General features: G+C 33.3%; 2 protein-coding genes across 2 annotated transcripts; both read right to left on the bottom strand.

Moving 5' to 3' along the window:
- Positions 1 to 7,989: 7,989 nt before the first annotated feature.
- LOC124087397 (olfactory receptor 10C1-like) lies at positions 7,990 to 8,970 on the bottom strand. The gene has a single exon (XM_046436288.1). The coding sequence runs from the start codon at positions 8,968 to 8,970 to the stop codon at positions 7,990 to 7,992; it is 981 nt and encodes a 326-aa protein (XP_046292244.1).
- A 5,902-nt stretch (positions 8,971 to 14,872) lies between these two features.
- LOC124087256 (olfactory receptor 6C74) lies at positions 14,873 to 15,823 on the bottom strand. Its single transcript, XM_046436035.1, has one exon. The coding sequence runs from the start codon at positions 15,803 to 15,805 to the stop codon at positions 14,873 to 14,875; it is 933 nt and encodes a 310-aa protein (XP_046291991.1). The 5' UTR covers positions 15,806 to 15,823.
- Positions 15,824 to 18,731: the final 2,908 nt, after the last annotated feature.

Genomic DNA, 18,731 nt, shown 5'->3' with positions numbered 1-18,731 from the left:
AATATGTATGTGTTTAAAGACAAAAAAAAAGAATTATTTGGATATGAGAACAGGTGAAGGCTATTCTGAAATTCTGGACAAAATGAAACATAAATTAAAACAATGCCACTGACTAAGAAAGCATAACAAGAAGAAGCCTGGGAGTAATCATGGAGAACTATTGGAGGAGGCAGTAATGATGAGCTAATTTTTAAACATCCAATTCAGAATGTCATCTACATAAAAAGTCTTCCAATAAAGCTCTTCCAATTTTTCAAATAAAATAGCAAATACAAAAAGAGTGTAGCTAAGTGGTAGAGTGCTTGCCTCCTATGCTTAAAGTCCTGGATTTGATTAGAAATGCAAAACAAGATATAAAAATTACTAAATCAAACAGGCAACTCTATAAGCATTTGAAAAAAACATTAAGGTAAAGTGTTTTAAAATAAGAATAATGCATCAAATTTCATGTCAGAAATGCACTAATCTCGTCACCATTGAACAAAATGATCCTCAATTGCTCCCTATATTCTTTCCCCATCTTAGAGAAACCAAATGCATATTAACCAGGAAACTCCTCATTATAACTCTAAAGAATTGTGTGTGAGCAAAGTGACTTAATTATTCCTTCCTAAATTATGATTTTACTGTTTATTATTATGTCAATATGGCTTATTGTCATGTTATGTTATTATGTTATTGAAGCTATAATGTATTCCAAGTTAAAAAAGTCAAAATTTCCTGAACTATTAATGAAAAATACTTACTCTCTGCTCTGGACTCCCCCATCATAAATTCTGCCACTCAGAGAATTTCACTGTTAATGGGTTTCTCCCCCTCTTAAATTTTCCACTTACAGATTAATTATTGGCTTTTGGATATGGAAGATGAGCATTTGATTTTATTATACCTCCAAGCCCTCCTATATACATTGTCTCTGTATTTTATTTTATTTTTCATAATAATTTTTATAGAAATTATCAATAAAATTTGTACCTATATTATTTTGACAGTACAAATATTTCTAGCTGGGTTATATGTTTGCCTACATTGTTTTTTCATTTAACATTTTTTTGCTTTCATTAGACTTAATTTTTTCATCAAAATGATTCTACAGTTCTTTATATATTCTTCAGTTTTTCCCTCTCCCAAGCTAACCCCCAAAAGTACAGATGTGTCCTCATTACATTCAAAGACATTAGATAAACTCTCACTTTCATTTTTTTTTAATTTCCAGCACTATCACAACTTGAATAATTTTTTTCTCCCAGCCATCAGAATTAGTTGATTTCTACTCCTGGTACAAGAAATTTATGTTTCCTATAATTGTGAAGATTATGTTTCAAATAAAACAGCAAACACAAAAGGTGTGTAGCTAAGTGGTAGAGTGCTTGCCTGGTATGCTTGATGCTGATTCAAGTGCTGTAATGTACTTAAATTTTCCAATATTAGATTATATTCTTTTCAAAATGCAACTAAAACTTATAAATGCAAAAATTTTAAATACTAAATTAGGAAGAAAAATAAATTTTATTGAGAATAAAAACGATAGTAAATCGCAAACTTAGTTATTAGAGTCATAAAAGAAATAAATTTTATGTACTGCCTATTATTATTTTATCTAACATTTTTCCTTAAATTTGGACTATATTGTTTGATGAAGTTCTCATAGTTTCCTCTTTTCAACTGACCACTTTAAATTGTACATTCTGCAGCACAGAGCGCATTCCCAATGTTTGAAATCATGACCTACATTAAGTTCTCTCCTTCCATCAACCCCTGAAAAATACCAGTTATTCCAGCACCATTCTTGAAGACTGTTGTTGCTCCATTGTATTGCCTTTGCTCCCTCCTCAAAGATGAGTTGACTATTTTTATAGGGGCTTATTTCAGGCCTCTGTTCTGTTCCATTGATCTGTGTCTCTATTCTTTCTCTCATACCTCACCAACTTGATTACTGTAGCTTTATAATAAGTCTTAGAGTAAAGTGAGTCTTCCAAATTAATTTTTCTCTTTTAAGATTTTGTTGGCTATTCTGGGTCCTTTGCCTCTCCATATAAATGTTATGATTAGTTTGTCAATATCCTAGAAATAACTTGATGGGATTTTCTTGAGATCACATAGACTCCATAGATCAATTTGGGAAGGACTAACACTCTAAAAATATTAAATGTACTCTATGTGTGTGAGAGATTCCTCTCCATTTATTTAGTTCTTTGACTTGTTCACCAGTTTTGTAGTTTTTTCAGATCATTCTTGATAATTTCATCACATATATGTAAGTTGGTAGTTTAAAAAAAATACTGTCTAATTTATTCCAATTCAACCCTGCTTTTTAAGAATACTCTGGTGATCTCAAATTTTCAGCTATAATTAGATGGTCATTATCATTAAGTTTGCATATTTCCCCAAATACCAAGTTATACAAGGTGGGTTCTGCTTGAAACATAAGTCATTTGAAACTTCACTCAGATGGAAGCACCTACAGTGGTCACAGGTTCCTTATCTCAGAAGGCATCCAAGTGGAGAATTATAAATAATTTTCACCTCTTTACAACCATGAAAATCTTCAAAAATGATTCTCCTTGATGACCTCTCAATAATTTTTTGTACTTATAACATCCCCATCTCCTTCTCATCCCTTTGTGGAAATGGGACATCTGCAAGTACCACAGTTCTGCCTGCTATGCCCTCCCCTGTCTTCCTTGTCTAGAAGTAGTTTTATGTAAGTGACTGGAATTTTTCTACCTTTTTACTAAACTTAATTGTTAGCGGTTCATTTTTAGACTTGTTTATAAGTTTTTCATTTTTAAACATTTTCTAAACCAGTACATAACATTTTTTAAACTAGTACATATTTATGGGGTACCATGTGATGTTTTGATACATGAATACATTGTATAATGTTTCAATGAGTGTAAACTATCTGTCTTCTAAAATTTCTATATGGTGAAAATATCAAAATATTTTCTCACAATACAGGGAACATTGTTGTTATCTATGGTCACCCTGCTGTGCAATGACATACCAGAACCTTATATTCTTATCTGACTATAACTTAGTACTTACTAACCATCCTCTCCCTATCTCCTTGATTCTTTCTAACCCCTGTTATGATCACTGAAATGTTTCTTTTCTTAACCTTTTCCCCAGCTTAATTTGCTTAATAAGTCTAAAGCTTCACTCCACACCTATCACATATTTTAAACAATAGTTTCAGTGAATATAACATGAATTTCTATGATTTTTAAAGTAATGCTTTGATATCTTACGAAAATATGCAAAAATTACAATATGTTTTTTGTAATTTTGGAGATTTGTGGAAGTTCTAACAACTGGAGATTTCTGTTCTTAAAAATAATTTGTTTTTGGAAATGGTTATATCAAGTCATCTTAACTTGGAGAAACTGAGTTCTGGGCACCTCTCAAAGAAATAGGTGCATATTTGGAAAACATCTGATTTGTGTCCATAACTTCGTTGTTTTTTAAATTCCACATATACATACATCTTTTTCCTCCCATATGTTTTACAATAGGATATTTTTTGTGGGTTTTTATTTTTTTGGAACTTCCTTACATTCTTATAAGCCAATAGCCAGTATTGATTTACTTCTCATGATATGTGTAGAAATTATTCTTTAAACTTGTAAGTTAGAGTAAAACTGATTTGAAGTTAAAGCAATAAAATGTAACTCAAGTTTGTCAAAGAAATCTCTTTCAATTCTGTTTCTGGGAATTCAGTACCATTCTGGAATGCCAGAGGATTGAGGTTTGAGAAAATCCAGAAACTGTTTCTGGCCTGAGTATTGATTTCTTAATAATTTAATGGGAAATCAACAAAGTTTCTGTAAATGGTTTTGCAGAACAATGAGTATTTAAAAGTGAAAGCAAAACAATATAAGACATCAGATGCCACACAATGACTGGCAGCTGTTGGCCTGGTTGTGTGAGTATGTGGGGGGTGTGGGGGGTGTACCTGTATGGTACTCACTATGTGTCTCAATAACAACTAGGAAAGAGCTTTGGAGATGATGAGGTTTTGCTATTATAATAGGAAAAACCTACAGAGCCTTCATTCATTTGACTACTCTGAACTTTTTCTTCACCCTAGGTAAGGACTATCCCATGTGCAATCATAAACACTCACATCATCCCAATAGGAGAGAGCACACATTCAAATTATTTAGTCAACACAGGAAATAAATTTATATGTTCAGGTTCTCACTTAAGGGTTGTTTGGTCTCTGAGTTTAAAATCTACAAGTATATCCTTTCTAGTTGCAATTCCATTGATTAAAACTCCAGGTTCTGATAATCACTATCCTGAAAGTAAGGACCCAAGTGATAATTTGATTGAAATAATTTTAACAAGGCAATAACTCTGCGTTCAGTACAGAAGCAAATAAAATGGAGAAAAATCTACCTTAATTTGAAAATAGATTAATAAGGAAAAACTTATAAATAGTACTATATTTTAGCATAGACCTAAAAATACATTTGTATATACACATATCCCTATGTCTTTTTTTTTTTTTTTTTGAGAACTAGTGAATGATGTCTGCAAATGAAAGCAGCATGAAGCAAGTAGAGTCACACCAAAACAAGAGGCCATGTGGGATGCAACCAAGAAGGCCATAGGAATGAGGATGCCTAAGCCCTTTGGAGAACATATCTCACCATGACATCTCACCATGAACATGTTTTCCCAGTTGGGTTTCAGTTTTATTTTGATCTCATTCCTTTTTTCTCTGGCCCTATTCTCCCTTTTGGAAAGGGAACATTTATTCTGTGTCAATGTCTATTGGATATATGTAACTCACTTTTGTTCTATAGGGACTCACAGCCATGTGTTTTCCTTGAGTCTCAGATGAGACTTTGCACTTGAACTTCCGTGCAATAATGGAACAGCTAAGACTATGGGACTCCTGGAGATGGATTAGGTGCATTTTGCTTTGTGAGATAGACATTAGCTTTGGAAGGACAGGACAGAATGCTGTGGTTTGCATATGAGGTGTCTCCTGAAAAGCTTACATGTTAAGAAATGCAGGAATATTCAGTGGTAATATTATTAGATTATGAGAGCTGTAACCTAATCAGTGGATTAATTCACTTGATGGATTAGTAATTTGAATGCATTATTGGGTGGCAACTAGGCAGGTAGGCCATGGATAGAAGAAGTAGGTCATGGGAGTGTGGCTTTAAGAAATCATATATTGTCCCTAGCTCCTCTCTCTGTCTGCTTCCCAATTGCCATGAGCTTAGTAGCTTGTCTACCATACCCTTCACCATGATGTTCCTCCTCACCTCAGACACAGAGGAATGCAGTCAGTCAACCATGGACTGAGTCTCTGAAACCATGTGCCCAAAATAAACTTTTTCTCACCTAAGTTGTTCTTGTCAGCATTTTTTGTCATAACAACAAAAAGTTGATTAACACACTACTCAAGTCCTTCTAAGCAATAAAACTTCACAGCCCAAAACAACAGGAGTAGGAAAAGAACAAGAGGGGTTTGAATGTATTGTTACATGTGAGATACACACACACACACACACACACACACATATATATATATACACACAAAAATTATAGATGCATATTAAAAACAAAAATTGTATATATACATATGTGTGTGTGTGTTTAAGACAATTAGAATATTTGATCCTAAAAGCAAGAAAAGTAGCTCTTATAAAACACCAAAATATTTATAGTGGTGACTTTTCTAATGAAAAAATATTTTAAAATATCATTGTATATTTCATTACTTAGTCACAGCATTAAGTTAATACAATAGAGAAATAAATGAGTGACATTGACTAATCTATTCAGTTTAGTTAATGGGTCATGAGGGATTTTCACTCATAAATTAGAAAAATCAGCCACATTTAAACATGTTCTATGTAAATATGTTCTTATGACTTTCATTGACAGTCTTTCATCCATTGCTTGCTTAATTTTAAAATATTACATTTGTATTTGAGAAGACCACTCATAGCAAAATTATAGTTTTAGACATCTAAAATAATTGTTTAAGATAAACTTGGGGTATAGTAAGATGGGATCAATACAAATGATTTATAATCTTCTCCTATAAAATTCCAGTGTGATATATAGTGCTAGGTCTGAATTTGGAAATTAAACTTCTATCCCCAGAGGCAAGAAAAGAAGTACAGAGATATAATTTTATCGTATCCAATTATTTATCACATATACCTATACTTCATCTTTTTTCGACATCACACATACAAGTAGACCAAATGCCTCTATAAACTTGTAACATTTATTGACATAATCTTATATCCCTCAAACATTCTTATAATGTTAAGGTTCAATACTAGATCCTTTTCAGCTTTCACATGTCTGAATCTGTCCATGAAGGCATCACAAGATGTTTGCTGTAGTCAGTCACAGAGCATTAATGTCAGGGCCAACACTCCTCAGGATCAAAGTTTCAGCAATGATTCATGAGAAGAGGTATATAGATTTCTCAACCCTCTAACCTTAAAAGTCAATAAGCTGTAGGTTTCTGTTTTATATCATTTCCCCCACATAATTAAATTTAGGGGCCATTTATACTACCTGACATCATAGCGGACACTTCTTGGTTGTTTTCCCATTCTGATATAATTTTTCCACTTCTAAACCATTTCCAATGAAATTAACTGCACTTCCATGAAGGTTTTCATGTCAAAGGTTAGCTCTTGTGTTTATAAAATGTCACTGAACATTCAATATTTTTTTCACTTCTCTAAAGTTACCATAAGAAGGAAATATTTGTTTAAAAGTTATTTTTTTTATTTTCTTTAAAATTCAATTTCTTCATTAATCTAAGATTCAAATGTGGGGTAGTTAATGTGCTGAAATAGATGGACAGTGCCAAAAGAAAATTATATTCAAACCAATACATCTAAACAGGGTACACAATATGGTGCCAAGAATGAATGTCACACAGACTGAAGTTTATCTAAAACATTATTCATATGAACAACAAAAAATAGATGGGTAAGTGCAAAGAAAAAAAAACCTAGGTTTGAAAAAATAATAAATGTCTCTTCCTGGATATACTTGTTAAATATTTAAAGTCATGTATAGTCTCCTGGATATACTAGTTAAATATTTAAAGTCATGTATAGTCTATATCACTCAGTAGTATCTACCAATAGGTGAATCTGTTGTATTCAAGATGAATGATTGTGAATATATGTGAAAAACAGAGTAATTAAGGGAGCATACTCCATTTATGAACTTAACAAAGTCTATCAGCCTATTGTTTTGGTCAATTTTTTCATTGTTGTCACCAAAAGACCCAACTAAAACAATTTTTGGTGAAGGAAAAGTTTGTTTGGAACTCACAGTTTCAGAGGTCTCAGTCCATAGACAGCCAACTCCATTGCTCTGTGCCCAAGGTGTGGCAGAACATCAGGGTGGGAGAGTGTAGTCAATGAAAATTTCTCAGAACATGGCCACCAGGAAACAGATAGAAAATCTACTCACCACGCATAAAATGTTGATGTACCTCCTCCAGACCTCCTACCTGCATAGTTAGTTAGTTCCTGTCAGAGAATTAATGCACTGATTACATCAAGGCTCTCAGATCCCAATCATTTCACCTCTAAACTTTCTTCCTTTGTCTCACACATAAGTCTTTTGGCTCATATCTAAACCATAACACCTACAGTTAATACTAAAAAATGCATTAATTTGCATTCATTTTTTAAAAAATTTTCCTTGAATATGACATTTCATTTTCCTTGTAAAATACTGTGAAACGTACTGACCTTCGTCCTATACCCACCAGACAAGAAAAAGATGATAGTTACTACATAGGAGATACCCAGTAAATATAGGTGGATAGAGGCATGATTAAACAATTGAATGATTGCACAGCATTGAAAAGTGTAAACCAAAATCAAGCATTGTATGGATATGAGATTAACAATGCCAGGATGCCAATAAATGGTGGCAGAGGAGTCACAAAGTGTTGGGTAACTTCCCTGCACAGTAGTAAAAGATTCAGCCATGAAAGCTAGATTCGTCCACTTGCCTAAGAGGGTTCCTGTGTGTCACCCTTTGAAAGGCTTCCTTCACTTCCTTGTTTCTCAAAGTGTAGATAACAGGATTCAGAGCAGGTGTGACCACTGTGTACATGAGGGCAGTTGTCTTGTCTGTGTCTGGAGTGTGCGCACTCTTGGGTTGGAGATAAGTGAACAAGGCAGTGCCATAAAACAGAGAAACAACCAGGATGTGAGAGGAACACGTGGAGAAAGCTTTGTGTCTGCCAGTTGCTGAAGGGATTCTCAAGATGGTTCCAAGAATGCGCAGATAGGAGCACAAAATGAGGAGACAAGGACTCATAATAAAGAGCACAGAAATAGCAAACAACACAATTTCATTGTGGGAGGTATCAACACAAGCCAGCTTCACAACAAGCATGATGTCACAAAAAAAATGCTGAATCTCTCCTGTTCCACAGAAGGGCAGAGTGAAGATCCAGGTGATCTGAGCTGACTCCACCACCACCCCAGTGATCCAAGACACTGCAGCCAATTTCAAACAGACAGGAGGGCTCATCAGGAGAGTGTAATGTAGTGGATGACAAATAGCCACAAAGCGATCATAAGCCATGGCTGCTAGCAGACAGCATTCTGTCAGTCCCAAGATGGCAAATACATACATCTGGGCTGCACAGCCTCCCACACTTATGGTCTTGGTCTCCACCAGCAGGTGCACCAGCATCTGAGGCACCACGCTGGTGATATAGCACATCTCCAAAATGGAGAGATTCACCAGGAAGAAATACATGGGGGTGTGTAGGAAAGGGGTGACCCAGATCAGGCAGATGATGAGGAGGTTTCCACACATGGTAAATAAGTAGACAATTAGGAACACAACAAAGAGGACAGGTTGTAACTCTGCTAGAGAGGAAAAAGCCACAAATGTGAATTTAGTGCAGAGAGACTGGTTTCCACTCATTGTGGGCTCAGAGCCAGACATCTGTGAAAACAAAGAAGGCAGGTAGTACTTAGGACTCCAATCATGTAACAGTCATCTACCAAACCTCAGCAAAGAGCTCTCTGGAATCAGTGGCCTGAGAACATACACACCTGGATTCCCTTTGGTAAATCTATCTAAATTACTGCCCTATTAAAAGGGATGCATATTCCCTCGACATTTGAATGGGGAAGTTATGCTATTTTCACAGAAATTTAGAAGAAGAAAAAACACCTTTAAGTTATATATTCTGATTTTTTTGTGTTTATCTTATCAATATCTTAATTATATATAAAACTGTCTTGTAATTAAACATGGAGATGTAATGGTATGTTTTATTGGATATAAACATATAAAACATGGGAAAGAAAATATCAAAGTGTTATATTCTCATCTGAATTCAACAAACTTCCTCAAAACTAAACTTAAAAGCCTGAAAAGGAGTATATTTTCAGTCACTTATTTATACTTTCATGTACCTAGTTTCACTTTCTTGATTTGAACTGAATAAGTCAATGACTAGGTATCCATGGTCAAAAGAAAACCCAAACCACAGAATATGTTTCTCAAAACCTTACAGGAAATTTTGAGTAGGAGAACATACCTAGAACCATAGGTAATCTTTCCTCTCCTTGTTGAATTTCTAGATCTTCTGTGATTCCAAATCATAGCATGATAATGACATAGGCAGTATTTTTATTCTTACTAGAGACCTTAGGGATTATATGTACCTATTGGCTTAATTATGTTAGTCTCAAGGGGAATATGTTTAAAACAATTAATGCTCAATGTCAATTTTGTTTTCTCTTTGAAACTATGTCTTTTATTACTGACAGTTATATAAGTTTCTTTTTTTTTTTTTTGGTTTTTGTTGCTGTTGTTTGTTAAGAAACAATTTTCCCCCATTTATTCATGTTTTAATTGGTGCCTTATAGATAAATAATGGTGGGATTTTTGTTACATATGCATATATGCACACATTAGAAAAATATAATTTGGTCAAAAAAATCCCCAGTACTTCTCATTTCCTTCCCCTTCTCTCTCTCTGGTCGATTTCCTCTAATCTACTCATCCTCCCACCTTTCTTTTCTTTTTTCCTCTCTAGCTTCCACATGAGACAAAATATATGACTCTTGACCTTTGACTTTGGCTTATTTTGCTTAACATAAAGGACTCAGATTTTGTCCATTTTCCTGCAAATGACATCATTTCATTTTTCTTTATGATGGAATGAAACTCCATTGTGTATATAAATACCATGCTTTCTTTATCCACTTATTTATTAATGGATACTCAGGCTGGTGCCATAGTTTGGCTAATATGAATGTGCTGCTAAAAAGAAATGGGTATGCATGTTCCACTAGAGTATGATGCCTTCAGTTCTTCAGGATAAATATCAAGGAATGGTCTAAGTGGGTCATAGGGTGGATCTATATCTAGCCTTGGGAGGAGACCTCCTACTGATTGCAATAGTGGCTGTACTAATTTACAATCCTGCCAGCAGTATAAAGTGTTCATTTTTCTCCACATTCTCACCAGTATTTACACTTATTTGTATTCTGTCTTGATAGCTGCCATTCTAACTGGAATTAGATGAAATTTCACAGTAGTTTTGATTTTCGTTTCCCTAATTGTTAATGATGTTGTACATGTTTTCATTTATCTGTTGACCATTTGTATTTATTTTTTTGAGAACTGTTCAGTTCATCTCTGCCCGTTTAGTGATTGGTTTATTTGTTTTTTTGTTTTTTGTTTTTTTTTATGGTTGTTGAGGGCCACAACTAAGTTAAGATGGCGCCTGGCAGTGTGCCAGGAGGAGTGGTTTGTGAGCCAACACCAGCGAGCCATTAAGATGATGAGGATTCCTTAATGACTGACTGCTGTATCTAGATGATGTTAATTAAGTTAATCTGTGTGTAATTAGTTGGGTATATATACCTCTACTGTCCAGTAATAAAGGGCTCCCGCTGTTTCAACTTTCACCAGTTGCTTGTCACCCCCGGGTTATTTTGCCCACCCAGACTGCGGCAGATTCTTGATGTTCATCTTCTCTCAGAGGCAGCCACTGCACAGTGATAAGGTCCATGACATTCTCACTCCCCTTTACACTTTCTCCTAGTTTCATGTTCAATGAATTGTATATTCTCAAGATTCTTATTTTCATATCTTCTATTTCTCACTTATTGGAATGAACCTTGTGTATTCTCCTCCACAAAGACAAGGTTTCTGAAGTTCTCATGATGCCTCGGGCATGAGGCATGTGTTTGGTGGAGCAGTGTTCTCTGGTTGGCATGAAAACTCTGTACCAATGAATGTGTCAAACTCAGAATGTAAGGAAGAAGAAAAGGCACCCTGCCCCATGGTCCAGCAGCTCAGAAACACGGCAACAAAACAAAACATCATGCATAATCAGTGACATTTTACCAAACTTACCTCTTAGAATTGTGATCGTAAATGTCCCCCAAAATCTCAAGTGTTAAAGACTTGGTCACCAGCTAATGGCACTAGAGGGATGTAGTAGAAACTTAGGAGGTAGGGCCTGGATGGAGGAACTAGGTCATTAGGAAGCATTCCTTTAAGGGTTACATTGGAACCCTAGCCCCTTCCTTTTTCTCCCTTTGCTTCCCAACTGCCATGAAGGAAGCAGCTTTGCTCTACCACCTACTCCCTGCCATGATGCTCTGCCTTGCTATAGGCCCAAAGCCATGGGGCCAACCAACTATGGGCTGGAACAGCTGAAACTGGGAGCCAAAATAAACTTTTTCTCCTTTGGTTTTTCTCAGGTATTTTGTCCCAGCAATGGAAGGCTGACCAACACACCTCCTCCAAAAGATCTTGGACCTTTAAAGCTTTATTTCTTTGATATATTTTTATAGCAAAATATTGAGAAAATTAAAAAAGATATGAGATTTTTCTGCCTGATCCCCACCTGAATCCTATGTTGTGTTTATTTCTTAATGTGGTTCTGAAATGAAAGGAGTATACTATGTTAAGAAAAAATGATATGGGAATATGATGGGATACAAGAGAAAAAAGATATGAGAGAAAAGTCAAAAGTTCCTTCATGCTGCTTCAGATCTTTTTTGAGCTGAGTAACTGGATAAGAGACAATTAGGCATTATACTCAGAATTTTCTTGTGAGATGAGAAAATTCATAATTTTGCTGAAAAGAAATAAAATGGTAATTATCTTGCTTAATATCATACAACAAGGGAGTAAATATTAGTATATCAATGGATATTATAGGCATTTGTATTTGTACTTTCTCTTGTATTCCTTTAATTTTCTTTCCTGCCTGTTGATAGTTAAATCCTGATGTTGAATTTTATTGATTTGCTAAATATCAGCATTATTGAATAAAAGTCCACTCATGATTTTAAAAGAAGGAGAGCATTTATTTAACATTAATCTGTTTAAGTGGATTAATGCACTGATTAGACTAAGGCTCTCATAACCCAATCATTTCACCCCAAAATTTTCTCAGCTCATATGTAAATCATAACAGGAACATTTATACATTGTTGGTGGGACTGCAAATTAGAAAGGCTTTTTTAATAGAAATGAGGTAAATGAGTTGGAGATCAAAGCAAACAAGCTATTTGATATACTTTGAGTATAGCTCTTGTTAACACTTATTCAATATATACAACTGGAAAAGAAATGTTAGCTATAGCTTTCCCTTTCATTTCCAGAGAGGAAGGAATATCAGAAATGGGAGACATTGTGTACAATAAGGATTTTAATATTTTTAAAAGTCTAAGATAATTTGCACATCACAGTCTCAAATAACCAAGTCTCATCTCTGGTGCTTATACAAATATTTATTCACAAATTCATAATTTATTTAAAATTAACTGGGGATTTTCTTCCACTAATCATTTCTCATTGTAGCTTAGGCCTATGAATTTTTTTCTTTTGTATTCCAATTATCTCCTTACAGATAGTCTACAAATGGAAAAAAACTTATGCATTCTAAGTAGGTAAATATAGTAAATATATTCCTGAATTTCACAGTTATTGATAATTCTTTTTAGTATAAAAAAGGAGAGAAATTACATTCTTTGATCTCTATGAAATGATTCCTGAATTTACTTTTATATTAGACTTTAAGAAGAGCTAAACATACTTAAAGCTTAAATATAAAAAATAAGTTTAGTAAATAAGCAATATAGTATTTCAGAATATAAAATAAATATTCGACATTATTACATTTGACAAAAAAATTAAGACAGGCAAGAGTATTCACAGGAAAATCTGAGATATTCTAGCATCAGAATTTTTGTCAAATGTGAAAGATTTTGAATAAAATTTCTTTAGAATATTGATGTTATCTATAAGGTAGAAAATTTGGGGCATTTAAAATTTAGTTCCTGATTGCAAAAAAAAAAGCCAAATAGTGACAACTGAAGGATATTTCTTTAATAAACCATCTTCTATTTCAAATGAAATATTCTTAAAGCACTACAGTTTTATGAAAACCACTTGAACAAGCATACCCTCTATTTTAAAAGTATATTTGAATATTTCCAATGCCTCCATGAATATTTATCTAGATACATAGATTTAAATTTTTTCACTATTGTTTTTAAATTCAGGTTCATTTACTTGCATGGAGATCTGACAAGTTACATTTCCTTTTAATTATTTGGGACAAAACCTATTTAGCAATGTGTTACGTCAAATAAATCCAACCATTAAGAAATTTTATGTAAGATCACCAGTTATCTTCTGTGAAAACTAAGACATAGACAAATATTCATAGAGCAAACTTATAAAACTCTTTTAGGGAAAATTCTTTTGATCAAACTGACATATGATACCACTCAAAGGAAAAGAGTCAAAACATTCAGTTTTACATAAATGTCTCTGGTCATTGTATCTAATTTTAATGTTCAATTCACTTAGTTTGAAAAATAATATACTCTATTAGAGCTATACGGACTTAATTTTATATATGATATCTTTTAAATCTATGGAGTACTCTGAAAGGATGTTACTGTTATTTTGCATCCTAAGTGACATAAAGCCAGAGAGATTTCAACTTTAACAATGCATGAGGTTTGTGAATAGTAAGAGACCATTTTTTGAATCAGTGTGTTTCTAGTCATATACATTTTTTTATTTTTTGTCATTTGCAGATTATCTAAGCCTTACATGCTGTATATAGTTTATGGATTCACATGCATGACAATATCTGTCATACAAAGTCTTGAGGATGAAACTACTACATTTCACAAAACATGACAGACTATAAGTAATCCATAAGTGTTGTCTATAATTTTTATTGGATAACTGCCATAGCAGTGATGTTTTAATCTTTATAACATTTCTTAATCTGCTTCTGAAAATAAATATCTTTCTAGGGATGGTTAAAAATTTGAAACTGTCAAACTATGTAGTTAAAGAAACATTATTAAATTTATTTATTCAAGTTTGTACTAAACACTGCATTTTTAAAAATTAGATTTCACTTTCTACATCTACTAATTATAAGCGCATTGGGTGATCAAATCTAGAAAGTGTATTAGACTCTATATAAAATATATAACAAATTTAATCCCTGAGTTCCAGCATATTGAGAAGAAATATGGAAAAACTGAATTCTTACTGTCTCCCTCTGACAGAATTTTGAGAAGAAATAAGTACAGCAACAAAATAAATAAAGGCAAATGATTTTAATCAAAACCAAAAGGTATCTTTCTTATGTGCTCTCAGCATGAAGAAAAATAGAAATAAGTGTTATGCTTTGGAGATTAGGCAGACCACAATAAAAATTATCAGTCAAGAAAAAGGTCATGAGATTTTGAACATAGATATTGAACAAATATATATTGAATATAGATATTGAACACTTCACTCTTCTTAGTTTACTCATAACCTTAGTAAATCATTAAAATGGTTCACATCAGTGAGAAAGCTTTATGTTTTTGATCATGTGCTTAAAAGCATCTTTCACTTGTTTGTTTCTCAGTGTATAGATGAAGGGATTCAACATGGGGGCAACAGAAGTACTGAGCAGAGCTATACCTTTATTTAAGGACACTCTTTCCTTTGCAGAGGGTTTCACGTACATGAAGATGCAGCTGCCATAAGAAATGGACACGACAACCATGTGAGAAGAACACGTAGAGAAGGCTTTCCTCCTCTGTTGAGAAGAAGGGATTCTCAGAATAGTCCTGATGATGTGTGTGTAGGAGAGAATTACCAACATCAGTGTAACCAGGAGTGTCAGAATGGCTGAGAAAAGCATCATTAATTCTATTTGATCTGTGTCTGTGCAAGAGAGCTGAAGTACAGGGGAGACATCACAGAAGAAATGATCTACAGCATTGGTTGCACAGAAATCAAGCTGGAGACCCATGATGACTGGTGGAAAAATGATCAGGAAACCAGCCACCCACGAAGCAAACACCAGCAGGTTGCAGACTGAGCTTCTCATGATGGTCATGTAGTGCAGAGGCTTGCAGATAGCCACATAGCGGTCATAGGACATGGCAGCCAGAAGAAAAAATTCAGTTGCCCCCAAGAGAATAGTGAAAAACAGTTGTGCTGCACAATCATTGTAAGAAATGGTCTTATCACCTGTTGCCATACTAACAAGAAATTTGGGGATACAGACAGTTGTGAACGAAATTTCTAAAAATGAGAAATTCCGGAGGAAGAAGTACATGGGTGTCTTGAGATGAGAATCCAATAGGGTGAGGGCAATGATGGTCAGGTTCCCTGTAACACTCAACATGTAAGTGAAAAAAAGGAGAAGAAAAACCACCACCTGTAATAGTGGATCATCTGTTAGTCCAAGAAGAATAAAGGCTGTGACCATTGTGTGGTTTCTCATAGCTGATTTCTACCTTAAAAAAATACATAAAGAATAAAAAAAAATAGAAATGAAGAAGAGAATTCTGCATGAGATATATTTTTTTCTTGATATCTTTCATAAACCTGTTGCTATCCACACCCAACCTCCTTCAATATTTTATTCAGCTGTAGTAACCTAGAATATTTTACTCATATGATTTTTACTCAAAATTTCGCTAAATAAATGCAAGATTCTGAGTTTTTTTTATTTTCTCAAAGTCCATAAATACAAACATTCCAAAGGGATAATATGTTGCATTAATAAAGTTATTTAAATGTAAAAACAAAGTAATACAGAATATTATCACAGTATTTAAGTTTTTATCTTCTATACTATATTTCAAATTTTTCCTCAACATATTTACTTTGCATTAAATTATTTTACTTCATCTGGTGTCATGCTTCTTTGCTAAATGTATTATAAGCAACATACAGTTGACTTCAACATCTCTAGCTCATAAATAATGAAGATTTAATATACTTAACAAACTTGTGGAAACTCTCCAAGATTTACATCCTCATGAACACTTTTAGGTCTGCTTTCTTGTTTTTACTGAAGACTTGAATTTATTTTCTTTCTCTTTCTGAGTCTTCCTTGCATTTTTCCCATATTTTCGCCTTATACTTATTATCTTTTGTTGGTTTACTTTGATATTATTTTTGATTGACAAATCACAATTGTAAACCTATCACTTACCCATACATCTCACTTACCCTGGTGGTTGTTCTCTTTCCTCTGTTACACACCTAAGCAGATATAAAGCATATCCTCACATATGATGCTTGTGTTAATGATATAAGATATTTTACTGAATATTTGCAGTGACAGAGTAGGGGTATACAAAACAAAATACAATGTTACATATAAAATATTAACTATGCATCCTTGATAGTTTTCCTAAGTGTCATTTTTCTGTAAGTTTATCCATGTTGCCATTGCAACGTCTTCTGGATCTTAACGTTCCTATTCAATTTTATTTCTGGTTGAACATAAAACAATTAAGAATTAGGCTAACATTTACATTTTTTCTTGTTTTTTTTTCTTCTTCTAGATCATGTTTTGTTGCATATGCTTATCACTTGAAAAGTCTATTACCATTTTTTAAAAATATTTTTTAGTTGTTGATGGACTTTTATTTAGTTAATTTATTTATATGCGGTGTTGAGAATCGAACACAGTACCTCACACATGCTAGGCAAGCGCTCTACCACTGAACCACAACCTCTATCACCAATTTTCTACAAAAAGTGACAATACTTTCCTAAGAGGAACATTGGATCATAAATTTATTTAAACCTTATTGTGTGTTGCATATTCCAGCTCTGATTTTTAAAAATGTTCAGAAATTTCCAGCAAGTATAAATGATGATAAAATAACTAAGTTTTTGTCATAACCCGTCTTCATTTCTTTTTCACTGTTTCCTTTCCTTTCTCTTGGTTTCAACTGGTCATTTTTTCTAAAAATTTCCACATATCTGTATTCTGGTTATTTAAGCACAATTCATAGGCAGTATGATTTTTTTTTTCAAATTCAAACTTACAGTCATGGAAGGGAAAAAGAAATAATAAAACCTTAATTAACAAAAGGTGAATTATAGAGGGTGCAAAAGTATAAAGTCAGAAGTAAATTCATATATGAATATTTTAAATCTGTTTAAATTAAAGATTATATAAAACTATTTTTTTAAAAAGTTCTTGACCTCATTAGCTTGCTACTTAATCACATAATAAAATGTTCTCTAGATGATAGTAAAAGAGTCATGCATTTCTAAGTATCATTATAATCCCAGAGCTATCTGTGACATATTAGATAATTTATTAATGAGATAAGAGATTCCTTCAGATATGAAAAAAGAATCTTATGTGAAATTTTAAAATTATATTGAATTAAATATAACTTCTTTATAAATATGGGAGAAAGTCTTTCAACTGCAGGACAAATCCATCTTTTCAGTGTCATATTCATAACTACCAAATGTACAAGAGGCATAAGCAGTTATAAATATCAGGAGGAAAAATGCATTTATCTAATAAAGGCTCTATTGTAACTGTATATCTGTTCAAAACTTCATTCTTACAAAATTAGTTTTCCAGATTTTCTTTTAGCACAATTGACTCCTTCTGTCTAGCTTCCAAAATGGTCAGCTTAATGTGTGCATTATAAAAAAAATTAGTTCTAAATTCATGCCGTACTACTACAATGATTTCAAAAAAGAATAATTTTCTTTCTTTCGAATCCTGCTATAAATTTAATAATATTAAAATATATAACTTTTCCAAACCTTAATTTCTTCAGGAATTTCACTCTCAATTGTCTTCTTCTTATGTAAGTCACAGAACAGAGGCAATTTCTGAATGTTTCACAGCCAATGTGTCTTTATGTTACTTTAACCCATATTTCTATCTTGATGTTGTCTCCAAAACTACATTAGTACCAACAAAATTCACTCTGAATGTGTAAATTTTAAGATTTTGTCACTTCTCATTTTTTGTTAAAAGAGGCAATATTCTCCAACTTATGCTATATTAAATTTGAAGAATATTTTCTTGGGTGACACATATTTTTTTAAGTCCAGAAAGGTGGAGAACAGAGATTTAGGGCTTGTTGACTTTGAGATGTTTCTACCCTGTATGAGCTTGTGTTGTGGGTTTTAGGATGGCAAAAACTGTGATCCTTTTGTACAAAGGGCCAATTCTCTCAAGAGAATTAACTGACTTTAAAAAAAAAAAAATTTAAAGAAGAAATCAATTCCCTGAAGACTACAGTACTAGGATGTTAAGAACAGACTAAAATTATTTTATTGACTGGAGAAAATGCTACAATCTATAAGCTCAATTTTAAAAACAAAATAAAAACTACTTTTGGTGGTGGCTATATGCTATAAATCATACAGGGGTGGTGGTG

Source organism: Marmota monax, unplaced genomic scaffold (genome assembly GCF_021218885.2).
Source record: "Marmota monax isolate L192 unplaced genomic scaffold, Marmota_monax_Labrador192_F-V1.1 WCK01_AAM20220418_F8-fsc00012, whole genome shotgun sequence".
In the NCBI taxonomy this organism is placed as follows: Eukaryota; Metazoa; Chordata; class Mammalia; order Rodentia; family Sciuridae; genus Marmota; species Marmota monax.
This window is presented reverse-complemented; position numbering and strand designations above follow the sequence as displayed.